This window comes from Terrapene carolina, unplaced genomic scaffold (assembly GCF_002925995.2).
Source record: "Terrapene carolina triunguis isolate 2854851 unplaced genomic scaffold, T_m_triunguis-2.0 Scaffold58, whole genome shotgun sequence".
Taxonomy (NCBI): Eukaryota; Metazoa; Chordata; order Testudines; family Emydidae; genus Terrapene; species Terrapene triunguis.
In genome coordinates, this window is record NW_020664409.1 from 17,624,393 (window position 1) to 17,645,211 (window position 20,819).

The 20,819-nt window shown below is 42.1% G+C and overlaps 1 protein-coding gene across 1 annotated transcript in view; it reads left to right on the top strand.

Annotated features, from left to right (window-relative positions):
- Positions 1–20,819, top strand: part of FBXO15 (F-box protein 15) — a 51,683-nt gene that overhangs the window by 9,503 nt on the left and 21,361 nt on the right. Inside the window, exons 2-5 of the mRNA XM_024212089.1 lie at positions 9,914–10,033; positions 12,075–12,179; positions 15,913–16,155; positions 16,443–16,652. Of these exons, the coding sequence (XP_024067857.1) occupies positions 9,939–10,033; positions 12,075–12,179; positions 15,913–16,155; positions 16,443–16,652 (653 nt within the window). The 5' untranslated portion in view covers positions 9,914–9,938. The remainder of the gene's footprint in view (positions 1–9,913; positions 10,034–12,074; positions 12,180–15,912; positions 16,156–16,442; positions 16,653–20,819) is intronic.

Here is a 20,819-nt window from a genome sequence, read left to right on the forward strand (position 1 = left end):
GCTCCCGCCACCTCTCTTCTTGCTCCCTCCACCTCTCATCTTGTTTGTCCCTCCTGTCCTTGCGTTCATTTTCTGCTTTCCTGGACTCTGACATTGTTTGCCTCCACACATTCTGCTGAGCGCTTTCAGTGCGGGAGGATTGCATGAGCTCAGAGAACATTTCATTGCGAGTGTGTGTTTTTTTCCCCCTTCTTATCTGCACTAGCCTCTGGGATGGAGATGATAGGGGTACCGTTGAAACATTTGCAGCTGTGGGAGGAAAAAAAGGGAGAGTAGTATTTAAAAAGACACATTTTAGAGAACAGTGGGTAGACTCTTTCACTGTGAACCAAGCTGTTAACATTACGTAGCACATGTGCTTTCGGTACAAGGTCACATTTTGCCTCTTATATTGAGGGCCTGCCGGTTTGGTGTGAGATCACACACGCAGAGCCGGGCAACAGAATTTGACTTGCAGGCAGCCATGATAAGCCACAGTCTTTCAGCTTCTTCAACCTTCATAACATGTTGGAATGGTTTCAAACAGCAGCGCCCTCTTTTCCCATACCAAGCACACGTTGGGTTGGCCATTTAAAAGGAGGGGCTGTCCTGGCCGTGAATGCATCCCAAGTCTTCAGGGCAAATTAATCATTAAACACGCTTGCTTTTAAACCATGTATTATATTTACAAAGGTACACTCACCAGAGGTGCCTTCTCTGGCTTCATGGTCCGTGAGCCCACCTTGGGAGGGTTGGGAGGGTATTGGCTCCAGGGTGATAAACAGTTCCTGGGTGTCAGGGAGAATGGTTTCTCCGCTTGCGTGCTGTGTGCTATCCTCCTCCTCCTCCACCTCCTCATCTTCCTCGTCCCCCAAATCCTCATCCCTGTTGCTTGAGACTCCCCCCTTGCAGATGTCCACGGACGGGTGGGGTAGTGGTAGGGGCCCCCCCTAGAATTGCAAGCAGCTCATCATAGAAGCGGCATGTCTGGGTCTCTGACCCGGAGCGGCAGTTTGCCTCTTTGTTTTTTTGGTAGGCTTGCTTGAACTCCTTAATTTTCACGCGACACTGCTGCGGGTCCTTGTTGTAGCCTCTGTCCACCATGCCCTTGGAGATTTTTTCAAATATTTTGGCATTTTGTCTTTTGGAACGGAGTTCTGATAGCACGGATTAGTCTCCCTAAACAGTAATCAGATCCAGTACCTCCCGTTCAGTCCATGCTGGAGCTCTTTTGCGATTCCGGGATTGCATGGTCACCTGTGCTGATCAGCTCGCCACACTGGTCAAACAGGAAATGAAATTCAAAAGTTTCCAGGGCTTTTCCTGTCTACCTGGCCAGTGCATCTGAGTTGAAAGTGCTGTCCAGAGTGGTCACAATGGAGCACTCTGGGATAGCTCCCGGAGGCCAGTATCGTCGAATTGCGTTCACACTACCCCAAATTCGACCCGGCAATGTCGATTTCAGTGCTAATCCCCTTGTGGGGGAGGAGTACAGAAATCGATTTTAAGAGCCCTTTAAGTCGACAAAAATGGCTTCGTTGTGTGGACGGGTGCAGGGTTAAATCGATCTAACGCTGCTAAATTCGACCTAAACTTGTAGTGTAGATCAGGGCTCAGAGGCATAGTGGAGGCAAGAGATCCAGAAGGGGGAGTAGGGGAGACTACCTATGCCAAAGCCCTGGAAGTAAATTCTAGTAGTCAGAAAAAGTGAGCTTCTCATTTCCTGCATCACTGCTTATGACATTTCAGCTGGCAAGAGTGAAAGAATGACAACAGGGGCAAATGTGTGAGTGACAATTGTCAGGATGCTTAATATTAAACAAGACTTAAAGTCAATGGCACTTCTAAAAAAAAAATGAAATACCAAAACTGCACTGAACTTGTTATGCAGCAGTAAAGTTGCACAGTTAAAATTACGAAGTCTGGACGTGTAAATCATAACTGGATAAAATTCTATTAAATTTTATTTATTTCTTCGGTATTTTTTTTTTCAAAGTGTTATTTGCTGAAATATTTGGGACAAGCTTTCTCCTTTCCGTTTGGCCTGATTCATTCAGCAATGACAGAATTCAGTGTGTTTGACATCGGAGGCCATCTCCATGAAATTTGTCACAAAAGATAGATTGTGGCATTACTGAATGAACTGTACAGGAAAAGAATGGGAAAGAGAAATCTGAGCAAACAGAAGCTTAACTGGATGGAAGTTAAGGGAAACAAAGGAAAAAAATATGAGACAGTTAAACATAATAATTGCTAACAGACATGCTGCCACCCATTCCTTCCCCATTTCTAATGAAGGTAAACGCCAAACATCGAATACAGGAATCTCCAAAATTAATATCTAGTCCCTTATTGCATATAACATTCACATTCTGTGACATTTATAAAATTGAGGTTTGCCAAGTTCAACCAGTTGCATGATTGCTAAGATAAGGAAGCAGGGAATAGCATAGGTGGGGGCAGGAGAAAGGCGGAGCATGGGACCTCTGTGTTTTATTTTAAACTCTCAGTCCAATGAGCTTGGAGAACACAAGTCCAGGCATGTCTGGTGGGCATTGCTGAGTTACCAGGCAAGGTTGAGCAATTTCCCTGGTGTGGCCTTGTGCAGCTGAGTCATTGAACCAGGGATCGGCAACCTTTGGCCCGCGGCCCGCCAGGGTAAGCACCCTGGTGGGCCGGGCCGGTTTGTTTACCTGCCATGTCTGCAGGTTCGGCCGATCATGGCTCCCACTGGCCACGATTCGCCATCCCAGGCCAATAGGGGTGGCGGGAAGCGGCGCGTGCTGAGGGCCAAACCTGCGGACGCGGCAGGTAAACAAACCGGCCCGGCCTACCAGGGTGCTTACCCTGGCGGGCCGCGTGTCAAAGGTTGCCGATCCCTGGATTGAGCTGTAGCTCCCTTGCAGGACAATGGCTGTTGATGGTTGTTTGATACCCACCTGGGTGTTGGTTACTTTCCTTGGCATTGTCTCTGGAGAGCTAGTATCTGGGCGCTTCCCAAATCCACAGCATATTTTAATGACAACCATACAACACAATTCTCATAACTTCATATGCATTAATGATATACATATTTAGATGGAACAGTGACTTTCAGCAGATCATAACCTTTCCCCTGATGCCTCACACAGCCTGCTTTATATGCAATATCACAATTATCTATAAATGAGGAATATGGGGGTTACAGGACGTGCCTCCAAGGCATATTGTCACACCGTCAACTTCAGTACTCTTCCTCAATGAGAGGCAGAAGCTGTCCCATCGACATAGTGTGGTGTAAACACCGCTTTCAGTCAGTGTAAATTTCATTGAGTTAAATTATGTAATTTACGTAACTTACCTAGCGTAATTAGCGTTAGTGTAGACAAGGCCAAAGTCTGTGGCTGTGTAGTGGGGATGGTTTAATGGACTGTAAGGGACTAAAAAGGAGCCATGAACAAGGAAAACAAGCTTCAGTGACGTAATAAATTTATCTGGCAGATTATGGAGAATGTGTTGGGGTGAAATGATTGTACAGATTATGAAATAACTGTCACACAACATTCTTGGGTGTTTGCCTGTCTGTTTAGGAGCTGTTTAAACCTGGAATTTTCAAAGGAGCCTAAGAGAGTTTGATGCCCAACTCTGTTAAAGTTCTAAGGGAACTGAGTGCCTAATCCCTAAGGCTTCTTTGAAAATCCCAGGTTTATATATTAATCATCCATTAGGACTGGGATATAGTTTACCTGTCTAAAATACATCTTAACCAGATGAGACTTTTCCCCACCCTTTCTCCTCCATCATCATCTTGCATGTTTAGGACAGCTGTCTCTGGCAACTGGTGATCCTGGTAAATGTCAAATGCCAGGAGGTGCTGGTAAAGCACTAGTATGGAAGCTTGGTATTCTTCTTCTGCAGCTGCTGACTTGAATGATAAGAAAAGGACTGAATTGACTAAGGGCACTTTGGTTTCACTATAGCTTTTGACATTTGGAATGCAGCAAATTCAAAAGTGCTTCAGAGAAGAAGATCCGATCTAATGGTAGGGAAGTGGCATGGTCTTGTGCAGTTTTTCCCAAAGTGTGAGGCACAGGTCTCGGGAATGCAAAGGACTAGCTATCGGAATGTGAACAGTTGTTCTCCAGGGTCTCCGCTTTCATTTAAAAAAAGAAAGAGAGAAAAAGGATGTCTCTCTAGCTGTTATGGTTGTGAGGAAAACCTTCAAAAACAAGGCGTGATGATGGCTGATGCAAAGACAAATTTGCACTGAGCTTGAAACAATAGTTCTGAGCCATGAACTGGGCCATTCATTTCAATAAGTGCTATCTCTGAATAGCAGTGATGATACTCAGGGTTCTCACAACAAAATTTGCAGCCTCTGGCTGCAGCCACCAACTCTCACTGGTGGCCGCACTGACACTTTTCCCTAAAATATTTAATTAGCTTTAGGAAAAACAGATAAATATGCATATCCATCCATCCAAATCATTGTATTTTACGTAGAGTTTTTTTTTTTTTTTTTTGCAGACACAGTAATAAAAATAATGCTGTGAAAAGTGATATTTGTATGCTCATTAAGATCACTTTTCAGAACACACTTAGTAGCTAGCTGGGAGGCTGTGATAAGTGATATTAACAAACATACAGGTATCACTGTATCACAGCCTCCCAGCTAACTAGTAAGTCTGCTGTGAAAATTGATACTTGCATGTTTGTTAGTATCACTTTTCTCAGCAAGCGCCAGGACGAATTAAGTCCTAGATGGGGGAGTTAGAGGGGGAGGCAGTGGAGGCCAGGGGTAATGTGGGGGTGGATGTGGGGCTGGTGGGAGGCAGTGGGTGCCCAGGGCGATAGGGTAATGGATGGGGAAGGCAGTGGGGGACTGGGGTGTTGGGAGGTGGTTGGAGTTGCATGGTCAGAGCTGAGAGCCACGAGGCTGAAGCTAGGGGTTGGAACCTGCTGCCACACGGGTTGGGCCAGGGGTCAGCACCAGGGCCAGCTCCCGCTACCATGTGACTGGAGCTTGGGACTGGAGCTGGGGGCCAGCATTTGGAGCTGGGGGCCAGAACCCAAAGCCCCGCGGCCTGGCTCCTGAAGTCCTGCCACTGGAGCCTGCCGCATAACCATCCCAGGGCTGAAGCCCAAGCCCCCCTGCTGGCCCCCACCCCCAGGTGGGTTGAGAACTCATCCTGCTCCTGCAGCACTGTGCCCCACCTGTCTTCAGAGGTGGTGTAGGGCAGCGCATCCAGGAAGAACAGGGAGGGAGGGAGGGGGAGATGCTGATATTTCGTCTCCCCCGTTACCGCCCAGGAGGCTGTTGTGGCCGCACAAAAAGCCCCTTGTGGCTGCATTTGAGAAACACTGCTCTAAATCATAGACTCACAGCAGTGTAGGACTGAAAGGGACCTCAGAAGGTCATCTAGTCCAGTCCCCTGCACTCAAGGCAGGACTAAGTAATAGTTGAGAATGTTATTAACTAGTTATTTCACTGTTCATGAAAGTACATGTAAGAAAGGAGAGGAAGCATGACATTACGAATATCTACACCAGCATTTCCAAAAGTGTTATGGGCATAGGTAAGAGTGTGCATGCAAAGGATACTCCTGGGGGAATTCTGCTCCATATTGCCCCACACAGAACCTTCTCACCCCACACCTGGATCCCCCCCACACTAAGTCCCTCCAAAATTGGATCCTGCCATCCAGAGCCTGCTTGCCTCACACCTGGATTGGGGGTCAGGGCTGGGCATACATGTGAGACTTTGTCCCTTTCACTTGCTATCTTGGTGCACCGGGCGTGGAGGGGCAGGACCCTGGGATGTTTCTGGGGCCATCCCAGCTCTTGCACTGTGTCAGGGTCGGGTCAAGCCTCACCACTGAGTCCGTGTCTGGGGTGGAGGGTAGGGGAGGGAGGGGACTGCAGGGTGATCTCCCACCTCCGTGCAGCCAGTGGCTTGTGTTCCCTACTGCCAGGCTGGAGCCTCCACATTTATTGATTGATTGATTGATTTATATAGTTATTCCCCTCTGCGCCAGGTGTACCAGGTGTCAGCAGGCATGCTCAGCAAGGCAGGATCCAAGTGTGGGGGGATCCAGGTGTGGGTTGAGAGGGTTCTGTGTGGGGCAATCTGGGTGCGGGTGGCTCAGTGGAGGATCTAGGTGCAGGGAGGATCTGGATGCACAGAGTCTTGCTGGAGGGTTCTGGGTGCAACGGTAATGGGACTCAGCAGGGGGTCCAGGTGAAGGTGGTTGGGGCTCAGTGGTGGGGGTCTGGGTATGGGGGATAGAGCTCGGTGGGGGGTGTGGGTGTGAGGGCTCAGTGGGGGGGTCCAGATGCAGCTGGTTGGGGCTCAGTGGGGTGTAGATCTGGGTGCGGGTGGCTCATCGGGGTGGTCCAGGTGCAGGGGGAGTGGGGCTCATTGAGGGGGAGGGGAGTGGGAGGGGGAGGCTCGGCGGGAGTGTCTGGATATAAGGGAGTCTGGATGCACAGGGGTTGCACGGATGGGGGAGAAGCTCCCTGTAGAGGGTCCCTCCCCCTGCAGCTGAGGAGCGATGGGTGCAGTCAGTGGGGGGGGGGGCAGAGGGGGAGTTTTCAGAACTTCCTTCAGCCGGGGGAGAAATCTGGGACTGGGTCTGACCCCGGCCCTGGATGCTGTGCCAGGGAAGAGGAAGTCCCGTCCTCCCCAGCCCAGCTGGGACTAGCAGCTGAGCCCGGCGCAGGGTAGGAGCCACCAGCCGGGTCTTCCCCAGTCCCTCCTCCTGGCCTCTGCTGGCTGCCCTGGGCCCCCAAAACATACTGCTGGGGATGGTCGCATGACCGCCCTTGTGGCTTCCCTTTGTTTCTCTGTCAGAAAGTCATTTTTCTGAGGGGAAGCAAAGAAATCTGTGGGGGATATAAATTCTACGCATGCGCAGTGGTGCAGAATTCCCCCAGGAATATAATTTATACCCTTTCTGTGATTGCAGTGTGGGGGTGTGTCAGGTTTCATTTTTCTGGAGTGGGGTTCAGCTTCCAAAGGTTTGAGAAATGCTGGCCTAGTAGCAAGGTCAGAAGACTTGTGTTGTGTTCTCAACCCTTCTGTTGTGTGACTTTTGGCAAGTTTCTTATCCATTCTTCACCTCAGTTTCTCCACCTGTAAAAGAGGGTTAGTAATACCCCCTCCCCTTGTAAAGCACTTGGATATCATCAGATGACATGAGGAATAGCCATTTAAATTATTATTGTCTTTGTTTATGACTAGATATATTTTAAAATTTTGGAAACAATCAGTATTGTCACAACTTTAATTACAACTTGCTATGTTCTTTGAAACAGACTAGATTACTCCTTCTCTAAAAAAAGGTTGTCTCCACTTTGCATATACTACAGGTTATTGAGGTGAAAATACAGCTACAAAACTGAGTGCCACAAATTGAACAGCTATTGAATCAACCATTGAGGCTGTTGTGCCTTTGAGCTCGAGCCTCTTAATATAATGATATATGACACTTCTAAAAAAAAGTGTGTGGGATTAACATCTGGCATTTAGATTTTAAGTGTCAGGCCAGCCTTATCTATTTTGTCATGAAAGTTTTTCTAGTATTTGGACTGATTTCTTATCCTCGCGCACACAGTGCATGGGAAAGTGATTGAATTAGTTGATGAATTAGGGAACTGTGGACTTTTTGTTTTGAAAGATGAAAAATAATAAATGGAATACAAGTTTTTAAAAACAAAGACTTAAGGAAGGTGTAGAAGTAGAGTGGAAGATTTTCAAAAGCACTTTTGGGATTTAGGAACACATCCCATTGGCTTTAAAATGGATGTATGTTCCTAAATCCCTTGAGCGCTTTTGAAAACCTCCCTCAGAACACAGAAATTGTAATGACATTGCTTCATCCAAGATGATGTAATTTCATCCCTTTTTCTAGACAGCGGTATTGCTAACCTGTGCACAACTAAGGATTGGTGTTTTCTTTAACCTGTTAAAGGGTGGAGTTTTGTGGTTAAGGGTGGAGTTTTGTGTTCCAGTTGCTGAGCAGTTTTACTGAAAAATGCAAAGTGACATTTTTCTCTTTCACAATCAAAAATGTCAGCTTTGATCCAAAATTACCTATTAACAGTAGTAGACATAGTCACACATACATCTGACCTTCAGGATCATATGTGACATACATTTAGAAATGTTATTACTGATCGTGCTGGTCCATTAGAGTAGTGGTTCTCAACCAGGGGTACACATAACCCTGGGGATACACAGATGTCTTCCAGAGGGTACGTCAACTCATCTAGTTACAGTATTTGCCTAGTTTTACAACAGTTTACAGGAATAGACTCAATATGGAGAAAAACGTAATTGTTGGTGTTGCTTCACTGCCTCCCGGAATGACAAGGCTCACAAGTGAAAAACAGGCTCAAGTATCACACAGAAATGCAAGTGCAATATTTATATTCCAATCAATTTATTTTATAATTATATGATAAAAAGAATAAAGTAAGCAATGTTTCAGTAATAGTGTGCTGTGACATGTTTGTATTTTTATGTCTGATTTGGTAAGCAAGTAGTTTTTAAGTGAGGTGAAACTTGGGATACACAAGACAAATCAGACCCCTGAAAGGTGTACAGTAGTCTGGAAAGGTTGAGAATCACTGCATTAGAGGATTGGCTTCTGAAGTGTGAACTGTATGACTTTTAGATCAGAAGGAAATATGCTTCTAATGGTGCCCAATGGGATCGTAGGGATTTCTACTATGATGGGATAGTAATTTGTGAAGGTAGCACAGTATGTAATGAGGTCAAAGTTAATTTTTGTTCCTTATCTAAGTTTTATTTCTGCTCCATGACCATAAAATGTTCTTTATTTATTACTCATGTGTATTAAATGTTCTGCTGATCCGTGTCCATCCAAATTAGATTTCTTTATAAGCATCCCCAGCATCAGTTGGCTGCCTAGGTACAGAGAGTTGGATTGACCAGATATTTGAATGCCAGCTGGCAATCCAAACTCTGGAGCGTTAACAAAGAGAGAATATAGGAAGCTCTACTCTATGGCATTACAGGGTGCTTGGTTGTCAGAGTCTGATTAGGTTTCTGAGGCTCCATCTACATATTCTGCTATTTCTTCCAGAGTTTTTGTGGGGTTTGATGATGATTAAGAATATTATGAATATATAGATAGTTTCAAATATACTTACTGTTTTGGAAACTTGGGTATAAAATGTGTGGCAGGTTAAGGTATGTGGCTTTATTTGCACTTGGCACAAGCATGCTACTTTTTTGTTTTGTGAGAAGAAATGGCAATTTGTCTCTCACTTCCAGCACATGTTAAAAACTAAATACATAAAAACAGCAGCAAAACCCACCTATCTAGTGATTTAGTACTCCTATGACTGCAAAATATATACCGTTACACAAAAGCAGATCTGAAGTGGTAATATACTTGCACATTTTAGATATGATCCAGATTTATAGCTTTATGAAATTTTTCTTGGGCTCTGACAAATTCAAAGCATAAGTTACACTGATTTTTATTTTTATTAACATACCAGCATTAGATTGGTCAACAAAAATGTCCTATGTCTTGGTGTTAAACCTCTGTTTACAGTCTGAGCAGCTTGAGTCTTTAGCAGTCTCTTTTGGAGTATGGCCATGGTGGAGTTGCTCTTTGTAACAAGGTGAATGGATTGTCTTCATTGGTAAAACTGATTGGGTATTGTCGTGGCATCATTCATCTCTGAGTGTCAGTAGAGATTGACCTGAGTGGTCATAGCAGGGCCATATGTTCCAGCCCCATTTCCTCCCATCAGCTTAATTATTTCACATTACTTAAGTGCTGATTATGAAGTGAAATATTGGCCATATAACATGTCCTTCTGAATCTTGTTTCTGTTGTGATGCATAGTACACATTGATACATATTTTTTTTTCCAGTTAATGATCATATGACTATTAACAGCCTTATCTTTGTGTCTGTAGTAAGAGGTCAGGAATCTTCACTGCCATGTCTGCGAAACTATCTGAAACCCAAAATATTTGCATTCAAAGGCCTTATCAGAAGACTTTTATGAAATCAAAATTTTGCCTATGCATTGAGAGGTGAGTATGTCTGTGGCTTCAATGTGATAATCAAATTTTAAAGGGCTGTTCTGCGCTGAAATATAATCATGTTTAAAAATAGCCTAGTGGAGTTACCTGTGTGCAACCCCATGGTCTTGATGAATGAACTATATCGCTTCTTAAAATCAAGGTTGTTACAGCATTAGTTTAATAAATAACAGTTTGTAATTAAACTTTTAAATACTTTTCATGGTGAGAAGTATATTTAGCACAGGGAATTTTAGAATGATGGGGTGTGTAAAATGGGTGGCCTCTTCCTTCAGACTAGGTCTTGAAGATGGAACTGTACCGCTGTGTCTGGTAATATTACACGGACACCCTCAACATAAAAATCGCATTTCTCTCTGAAAAATCTTGAACCTCCTGTTACAAGTAACGTCTGAGATTATTATAACTGGAAGATTAGAGAAACTTCTTTGATTTTGCTTAGTTTGTACATTTGATAGCACTTTGTGTGCAGCCATTTTCCTAATTTCCATATGTAGCTAATTATTTAATCACTTTTCCCTGTTGTCTGTGTGGGTCTTTCACACAGCAAGAGGGAAAAGCATTTTCTAACAAAAAAAAAAGGGGGGGGGAAATGTAGTTATAAAATCCAAAACTAGTGGATGGGACTCTAGAGCAAGGGAATTACTTGATACTATTTTTAACTCTTTTTGTATCTTACTAGGTATGAAGTTGTATTGGGACCCCAAGTAATTATTGGGGTGGCTAGCCCATGTTGGAGCCCATGCTGCCATGGGCTTTACTGCTTCAGTATTTGAACTAGCTAGATTAAAGTGAGCATGAGTTTCAATCAGATTCCGGGATTGCAAGTGGCCATACCCTTAGATGTTGAATTTTTAACATATTTCCCTTAGTATTTAGTGGTATTTATCAACCTGTGTTTGGAAGATCACAAATTGCTGGAGTAAACGGTAGTATTAAACCTCCAGCTTCTTCATAAGAACCACAGCTGACTTGCTCTGACCCACAATTGATTTGCTCGGTCACTTGCAAATGGACATAGACATCAGGAAAGACATTAAGGTTGCTGATTCCCACAGTACCTCCTTTGTTCAGTGGCAGATCTGACACCAGGGTACTGCAACACTCAGAAAAATGAGGACAATAGAATAAGTTTATTTCAAATTTTTGTACCATGCGCAAATGTTAATCTAATGGCCTGGGGCTTCCAACCCCTAGAGTCTAGACAAAGAATTGATGCCCCAGGCTATGGTTTGCACATTCCAGCAGGTGACTGCAAAGCAGCAGCAGCAATGGGATTTCAGGGAAGGCACCTGCCCTTCACTGAACAGCCTGACAGCCACAGTGGAAGACAGATTTGCGCTTTCAGAAGTGCCCCAAGGGTGCCTGCAAGTCCTGTTGAAGTTAGCGGTAGTCTTTCCGTTGACTTTAATGGCAGTTAGATTAGACCTTTTATAAGTACACATGGAGCTGAGGAGAGATACAGCATCCCACCAAAGTTTGGCTTGGAGTAGGCACTGTTGGTAAAGTATCTTGGGACCTGACACTTGAAAGGTGATAATGAACACACAAGATTCTGGGATACATTTGAGAAGTATTAGTGGTGAGTGACTGAATGTGGAGCCATGATATGAAAAAGAGTGTGAACCTCGGGGGGTGGGAGGGGTGAACAGAATAATTTCACATAATTTGAATGAATTCTCTGTTACTTTTCATAACTAAATTGGCTTAAAGCTCAAAAAAAGTAACATGAATGCATGAGGAACTAAGCTTGCAGTTAACATCTTGTGCCACTTCAATAGGCTGTTGTGAAGTGCAGTAAGCAAAGGCTTTAGATCAGAGCAACAAATCAAAACTGATAAGGCTGCAGGTTAATGCTCTAGGTGAGAACACAACGTTTTACAAAGACAGGTTTGACATGTGGATTTATGAAGTGGTGGCTTCTCTCTCTTCTGTTCACTTTCCTCTGCTGAGGGGTTAAAGGTTTTAGCCACTTGTCAACTCTATTTTGCACATAAATCCAGTAATATTTTCCCTTCCTTTTTGTTTTCAGTATGCCATCAGAGATACTACTGAAGATATTTTCTTATTTGGATGCTGTATCCCTGTTGTGTATCGGTTGTGCGAATAAACGCTTCTATCATCTGGCCAATGACAAGTAAGGAAGGGGGGAAACATAGTAATCTCAATCTCACAGCAGTCAAGTTAACCTGAGTTATATGAGACTTTTTAATTTAGTTTCACTGATGCCAGGGAATTGATGTAAGTACCCAGCAGCTATTTTTCTGTTGTATTGTAATCTGTGTGGTAAATTTTCAATATATTGCATGCAGTTTTAGCTGTGTGAGTTCCATTAAAGTTAATGGGACTTACATGGCTAAAACCAAGCACACTGCTTTGAAAACGTACCCATTTGCATTTATTGCTTTATAAGATCCATTTGTACTTTTCTTTCTGATTTAGATAAACCAGCACAGGCTGCGGAGCTCCCTCCTCACAGGCAGGGATTTTCACACCTTCCTTTCAGGTTCCTCCTTTTTCATTCCAGTTTTTCTCCTGCTTTATTGCAGGGGGTTTACGTAGGCAGGCAGTTCTGGTGGTGGTTTCAGCTGCTTTCATTTGTCACAATGCAATGACTTTATTTTTGATAAAAACAGGAGGAAAAAACAAATAGAAAAGGGTTTATCTTAGGGGTATCAGTTCAAAGGGCTAAATTCCATGTTTAATTATGGTCCATGGGTCAGAGTATAAATTTAAGACTCAATTCATAGTGATCTCCCACTGATGTCATTGAGAGCTTTGCAGATGGATCAAGTGGAGAGGTCAATCTCTGTGTAGTAATTAAAATGTTTAGGTATCATTTTTTCAGTACCGTGTTGTTGTATTTAGCATCACTAGGGAGAGAATCTGCTTGCCTTTAGACCCACCACTATTTCTCCAATTTCTCCCATTCCATTTCCCACCCCATCTGCTAAAATGATATGCACTGAAATTGTTACTGTTGTCATTGAAGTGTCATCACTGGGCTTTGGAGCGGACACTCCAGTGAGATTAAGGAGTCAGGGAAATCCACACCTCTGAGTTCCGGTCTGAAATGTCTGCTTGCATCTGCTGACATTCACTGCATTGATTGCATTTGGTTTACATATGGTAGATTTACTTTGCAACCATGAGGGCGAGAAATATACTTTGTAAATAACCTCAGATTTCATTTCATTTTAAAATGTGATTATATCACACAGGCCACATAAATGCAAGGGGGCACCCTTGGTTTAGGGAGCTTGTGGCCTGTAATAACTCCTTTGTCTTTTCCCAGCTACTTTCTTCTGCTCACACCATGAATGACTGTAACTACTGCCAGTGGGAGAGATTGTAATAGCTTAGTCTGGTGCATGCCTCCCTCCTAGTTGGTAAATGCTGTACTTGACGCCTCAGGGATGTTTTGGACCTTTCTGAGAACCAGGTCTCCTTTCCCATCTCAGCCTCCAGTGCTAAACATTTTCAGCTCTCTGTCCTGCTTCTGGGATTTTCTCTGAAATCTAACTTCTCCATCCTGAATTCCTTTTTCAAATCAGAATCTAGGAGGGGGAGGGGAGAGGAGGAGACTTGAAAGCTTGGGCTGTTGGTGGTATGATCTTTGCAACCTCTTTCAGGGGGCCTCTCTGCAGCTTCCCAGTTGTGCCTCCCAGGCTGTGTGCCTTACACAGCCTCAGCTCAAAGAGTTGAAGAGAGGAAGCGTCACATAAATCTTACATGAATTAGACCATCAGACTAATGTTGATTTCCCAGAGAAGCCCCTACAAAAGGAATGATGTACTCATAAGAAGAGAGAGCTTGGTGTTAGTGATGTGTAGTGACTTACATCAGCCACTGAGGGCATGGGAAACAGACTCTATGAGAGAGACTGACTGTTTTCTTGGACGGAGGTCAGCCTGGGAGCCATCTAAACCCTGAATATTTTATGGAAAAAGACCCAGAGAAACATACTAGAGCAGGATAACATAGTTTTAATCTGGGAAAAAGCAGGGATTGGTAAGGAAGACCTGGCTGGCCAGTGGATGTGAAAATCCTGTGGTGAGGCTAATTTCTAAGTGAGAAATAAAACACCATAATGTGTCTTTGGTATAATTACTATGGATTGTGTGGTTGATATGTGGTAGCACATCCTGTTCATCATTTGTAAAATTGTATTCAAAGGATAAATGGTAACATATTTACTGCATACTGTCCCCCTTTCCCTTCCCATCATCTCTAATTTGTATGATTTTATCACAGGGGTAGGCAACCTATGGCACGCGTGCCGAAGGCGGCACGCGAGCTAATTTTCAGTGACACTCACACTGCCTGGGTCCTGGCCACTGGTCCGGGGGGCTCTGCATTTTAATTTAATTTTAAATGAAGTTTCTTAAACATTTTAAAAACCTTATTTACTTTACATACAATAGTTTAGTTATATATTATAGACTTATAGAAAGAGATCTTCTAAAAACATTAAAATATATTACTGGCACGCGAAACCTTAAATTAGAGTGAATAAATGAAGATTCGGCACACCATTTATGAAAGGTTGCCGACCCCTGTTTTAACATGTTTTAATGAGGAAAGGACAGCCCCAGAGGAAAAGAATTAGAACATGAGGAAGGAAGGGTGCTTTTTAAATGAATACAAAAATGCATGAGAAAGAGAGAGAGAGATGTTGTCTAGTGCTTCAGCACAAGACTAGGGATTGGGAAGTCCTGAGTTCTTATTCTGGCCCTGAAACTGACTTTTTTAGGCATTGGGCAATCCTATCCTATCTCCTAGAACTGGAAGGGACCCTGAAAGGTCATCGAGTCCAGCCCCTTGCCTTCACTAGCAGGACCAAGTACTGATTTTGCCCCAGATCCCTAAGTGGCCCCTTCAAGGATTGAACTCATAACCCTGGGTTTAGCAAGCCAATGCTCAAACCACTGAGCTATCCCTCCCCTTTTCCCCATACATAAGTGATACTTATCTACCTCCTTGGGGTATAGTGGGGATTAACTAGATAACACTTATAAAACACTCTTGATGTGGAAAAGTGGCGACTCTTGGGTGGCGAGGAACCACTGTAGCAGCTTTGATGCCACACTCTTCTAGTCATGATGCAAGGGATGTGGCTTGGGACAAAAAGGGCATGTTCAGTACATCCCTAGTATGGCCTATCTGCTGGATTAGCCCTTGGGGACATTAACAGCCAGCACAATTTAAAGCATCCTTCTAATTTGTACCAGGTGACTGCCCTGGCATGATGTTGGCTGAGGACAGGTGGGGGAGTGCAGCACAAATGGCATTTTTGCATCTCCCTGTTGGTTATGATTATGATGTCCTTACTCAATCTTTGCTCAGACATTCCCACCGATCTCAGTGAGAATTGATTGAGAAGGTAATGAGTAACAAGTAGGATGTATCTTATGTATTATGATGTCAGGTAAAACTTTTTATATCCAACAAAAATATCAAGATGTGTATAAATGCTCTTTGGTTCTCATTATGTGACTTGTCTTTCCCCCAGCAATCTAAATTCTAGCATATCCACACTAATACAGAATATGGGGTTTAACAACAAACTGAAAGAAGGGGAAATTATGAATACAGAAGGACATCAGCCATTGAGGCAAAACCTAGATGTTGGGACTTTCTAGAAATGATTTGTATTCCCTTTCTCCACCTAAATCAAACAAACCCAACTTGTTCTTAAAGTTGGATAATATATTTTTTCTTAATAAGATTCTCAATAATGCCTGAGATGCACATGCAACTGTATATTTTAATTCTCATGCTGGTGGGTCTGTTCTTTATTGGTCTGTGCCCTCACTGGTAATAACTCTTTATGGGATTTACTTTGTTTTTCTCTTGAATGTTTTTTCCAGTGTGATCTGGTTCAAAATTTACTCCATTTTTTTTCCACCTAAAAGAACAAATTGGAAAACTAAATCTGTTGAAAGAACAGCTGTCTTACTAAGCCATGCTATGATTCAGGACAGAGAATCGGGATATTGGAAGAACGAATATATCATGAAACAAATAGCAACTGGCAAAACTAGAATAATTCAGCTTCTGAAACCTATAAACCATTACACTGGCCTTCCACTTAAAACCAAAGAAGCTATCAAGTAAGTATTGTCTTGTCATAAAGTGTGTTTACTCCCAAGCTACATTCAGAATGTTGGCCTAGTGGTTTTATATGGTATCTGTGTATGGCGAAATAGAGTTGTGAATTCTGATCATGATGGGGAGATGCTCTCACGATCTGATTAATGTGATTTAGTCACAAGGTAAAACTTAATGAAAATAAAAGGGACATTGCTGACTGAATTTCTAAAGTTCCATACATTGTTCTTGTCACTTCTGACAGGTTGTTTTAAAAACTTTTTAATTGTTTTTACTTCCTCAATAACAGAACATATAGTTTGAGTTGGGTGATTGTACTGAAGGACAGAAATGGAAAGGAACATGTAATGGAGCAGGTGGACATCTCTTATAATGACACATCTATTACTGTATTTTGGTATGGTACAAACTGGCCATGTTTAGACACCTTGTCAACACTGGAATTATGTGGAGTGACACCATTGCTTCTTGACCAATGTAAAGTTCCCACCAAGAATGGGTGAGTTTAAATTAAAGTATTTTTATACAATTAAATATTGTTGGATTTGTCTGTGTGGAAATTGCCTGACCTAAAACTGACCCAACCAGTGAATTATTTTTAGTCCTTCTACAGCCTATCCTAGGAAATCTATTTCTTGTCCTTCACTGGCTCCAGGGAGAATAGAGAATTTAACAAAATCATATATTATTTATTTATTATCACATTATTTTATGAACTGAGCCAGTATAATATAGTGATTGGCCATGTGCAATACAGAAAAATAAAGACACTTCCTGCCTTGGAAAACTGACAGTCTAAGCATAGATATAAATAAGACAGAATGGTAAATCCAGACCCACGGAAAACTTGTAATTAAAATCCAGTGAGAACAATTCTTTGTCTCTATTTAATCATATACATAAATCTAAGACACAAGTAAGGAAATGTTGTTAAGATATATTTTAATCTGAATGTTTTTTGTTTAAAACAAATGTCTATGCTTAGAAAACCTAATATGAATAAAAGGGAGGTTTTAATAAAATCTTTAAAAAAAACCATGAAAGGATTTCTTTGGTGTAAGTGGAAGGGCTTGAGAGTGTTAGTCAGTAATTTAAATGTGTGACGTTGTGAAACTGCACACAACAGTATGGTAGTGCATAAAACCCGGTACACAAACGTGTTGGTCTAGTGTTATTGTCCAGGAAGAGTGCGTGATGTATGTGGAGAAGAGAAAATTATATACATGTATATTTAAATTCTTTGATGTTATTGGTAATATGCCCATTAACTTTCTTACTCCCTACAACCTCATGTACTTTTTAAAATTGGTGATCTAACTCTTTTTGATCTGTTAACTGAAATAGTTTACAAATTAAATGTTCTTATGTCTGGAAAGAAGACTTTTTTTGAGCCGGCCCTACACAATCTGGTTTATTAGGGAAGGCGGTATGTTTGTAGTCCTAGGAACTTACACTTTTAGTTTATTAGCCGTAGCCATCAAGAGGTGGAGAAAGTGGATAAGGAAAAGTTATTTACTTATTCCCATAATACAAGAACTAGGGGTCACCAAATGAAATTAATAGGCAGCAGGTTTAAAACAAATACAAGGAAGTTCTTCTTCACGCAGCGCACAGACAACTTGTGGAACTCCTTACCTGAGGAGGTTGTGAAGGCTAGGACTATAACAGCGTTTAAAAGAGAACTGGATAAATTCATGGTGGTTAAGTCCATTAATGGCTATTAGCCAGGATGGGTAAAGAATGGTGTCCCTAGCCTCTGTTTGTCAGAGGATGGAGATGGATGGCAGGAGAGAGATCACTTGATCATTGCTATGTTCTTATGTTCTTATGTAAATGGGGGAAGCCAAAAACATAAAAGAGTAAACATAAGAACGGCCATACTGGGTCAGACCAAAGGTTCATCTAGCCCAGTATCCTGTCTACCAATAGTGGCCAATGCCAGGTGCCCCAGAGGGAGTGAACCTAACAGGTAATGATCAAGTGATCTCTCTCCTGCCACCCATCTCCACCCTCTTACAAACAGAGGCTAGGGACACCATTCCTTACCCATCCTGGCTAATATGATATGCTGGGAAAGAATCAATGTGATCTTTGTAAAGGGAAATCATGCCTCACGAATCTATTAGAATTCTTTTAGGGGGTCAACAAGCATATGGACAAGGGTGATCCCGTGGATATAATGTACTTGAATTTTCAGAAAGCCTTTGACAAGTTCCCTTACCAAAGGCTCTTAAGCAAAGTAAGCAGTCAAAGGATAATAGGGACGGTCACCTCTTGGATCAGCAACCGGTTAAAAGATAGGAAACAAAAGGTACGAATAAATGGTCAGTTTTCATAGTGGAGAAAGGTAAATAGTGGGATATCCCAAAGATCTGTGCTGGGACCTGTGCTGTTCAACATATTTATAAATGATCTGGAAAAAGGGGAAAACAGTGAGGTGGCAAACTTTGCAGACAATTTAAAATTACTCAAGATAGTTAAGTCCAAAGTAGACTGCGAAGAGTTACAAAAGGATCTCACAAAACTGGGCAACAAAATGGCAGATGAAATTCAATGTTGATAAATGCAAAGTAATGTTCATTAGAAAACATAATCTCAACTATACATACAAAATGATGGGGTCTAAATTAGCTGTTAGCATTCAAGAAAGAGATCATGGAGTTGTGGATAGTTTTCTGAAAACATCTGCTCAATGTGCAGCTGCAGTCAAAAAAGCTAACAGAATATTAGGAATCATTAGGAAAGGGAGAGAAAATAAGGCAGAAAATACCATTATGCCACTTTATAAATCCATGGTACACCCACATTCTGAATACTGCATTGCAGTTTTGGTCGCCCCATGTCAAGAAAGATATATTAGAATTGGAAAAAAGTACAGAGAAAGGCAACAAAAAGGATTAGCGGTATGGAACAGCTACTATGTGAGGAGAGACTAAAAAGACTCCAATGTTCAGCTTAGAAAAGAGACAGCTAAGAGGGGATATTATAGGGGTCTATAAAATCATGAATGTTGTGGAGAAAGTCAATAAGGAAGTATTATTTACCCCTTTCTGCTGTTTTGAACCTTTCTCTTTCTTTTTTTCCTTTCTTGCCATTTTAAAACGTTCTGTATTTTCCTTTCCTGCAGTTTTAAAACTTTCTCTTTTTTCCTTTTTCTCCCTTTGCAATAATCCACTTTCTTTTGTAAATTATTGGAAAAGGGCCTAATCTCTATTTACTAAACTTTATTTAAAATGTGTAAAAATCTGTTTCTTCTGAAAATCTTCTAACGTTAATGTGTGAAAAAACACACAGAAGCAGTCCTAATGCACCCCATAAAAGAAAAACTAAAACATTATTTTTTTCAAAATGCCTGCCGTATCAAAAAGTATACACTTCCAAAAATGAGGCCAGAGGGTGGGACATAAAGCAAGTAGGGGCATGGAAACCTGTCAAAATTATATGATAATGAATACTAAAAAGTTCTTCACTACTTTGCTGTGTGTGGGTGTTTTTGTTTTTGTTTTTTTAAACCATGCCCTAAGGGTTTCTTGCACTGGAGGTTTCTATGTGTTGGCTCTTGTAGGCTGCAAAGATAGCAAATTCCAGAGGTGCAAGCCCTCAGGTCTTGGAATTGGTTGGCCATTTTGATGTTTCCCCATCTCTGGTTAACTTTTGTGATGTGCTAACATATGAGAGAGAGAGAGACTCTCAAATAACTAGGTCCTAGACCTTTTGATGATGATCCATACACCTTGAACGAGTCCCAGAAGCAAACTGAGAACCAGTACAGAGATTAAAAGGAGGTCTTTTATGTTCACAGCAGCCTGAGATGGGAAGTCTTTTTTTCTTCCCTAGCTTCCTGGAGTTTCAGAGTGGACATCATAGGAAGCCGTAGGTGGACCATTGCAGTAGGGAAGCTGGAGGTTGCAGAGGTGTGAGTAACTGTTGTAAGGTTCACCTTTCTTCACCTACTATTGTATTGCTAGATGAAGAAAGGTAATACTGCTACTATCAGGAAATCCAGGAACAGTTTTGGATCTAATTAGGATCCTGAAGCAGTGAACTATTTTAGCAGAAGTTAGTTCTCCTCAATCGATAATACAGACTCTTTGCTCCTACTGCCTGTTCCTCCTAAATGTCTCTCTTGCCCACAAGCATCCCTTCTTCCTTATTTGGATGAATTGCTGCTTGTTCATTTTCATCAGATCCTTGTTCTTGGTCACACACTGGGAGAGTTACTGAGCCTGCAGAATCTGAATTTCAGTAAAAGGACGTGTAGTCTTATATCCTAAAAATTACACTTTTGAAGTTCTAGGAGTGAAGAACTGAGTATTACAAGCATATTGCTGTGATTGGGACGTGTTTGCAGCTGCAATCTCCTGCTGATGGCATCCTGCTTTTTTTTTAAAACAAACAATAATGGGAAGAGTGACATTATGGATCTTTATCAGGGTCTTTGTGGAGAATGAGCAATTGCCAGACTTCTCTGATGGAAAGGATTGAACACACTAAAGAGCCACTACATACATTCCTGCAAACAGCCAACAAGGCAGCAGTCAATGGTATTAAATATATATTACCATTGTGATTCTACACCAATTTTTGATCCCAGATTGGTAGGGTACAAAAAACCCGAAAAATACAACTGTATTCACTAGTAAATGATCTTTCTGTTCAAATTTCA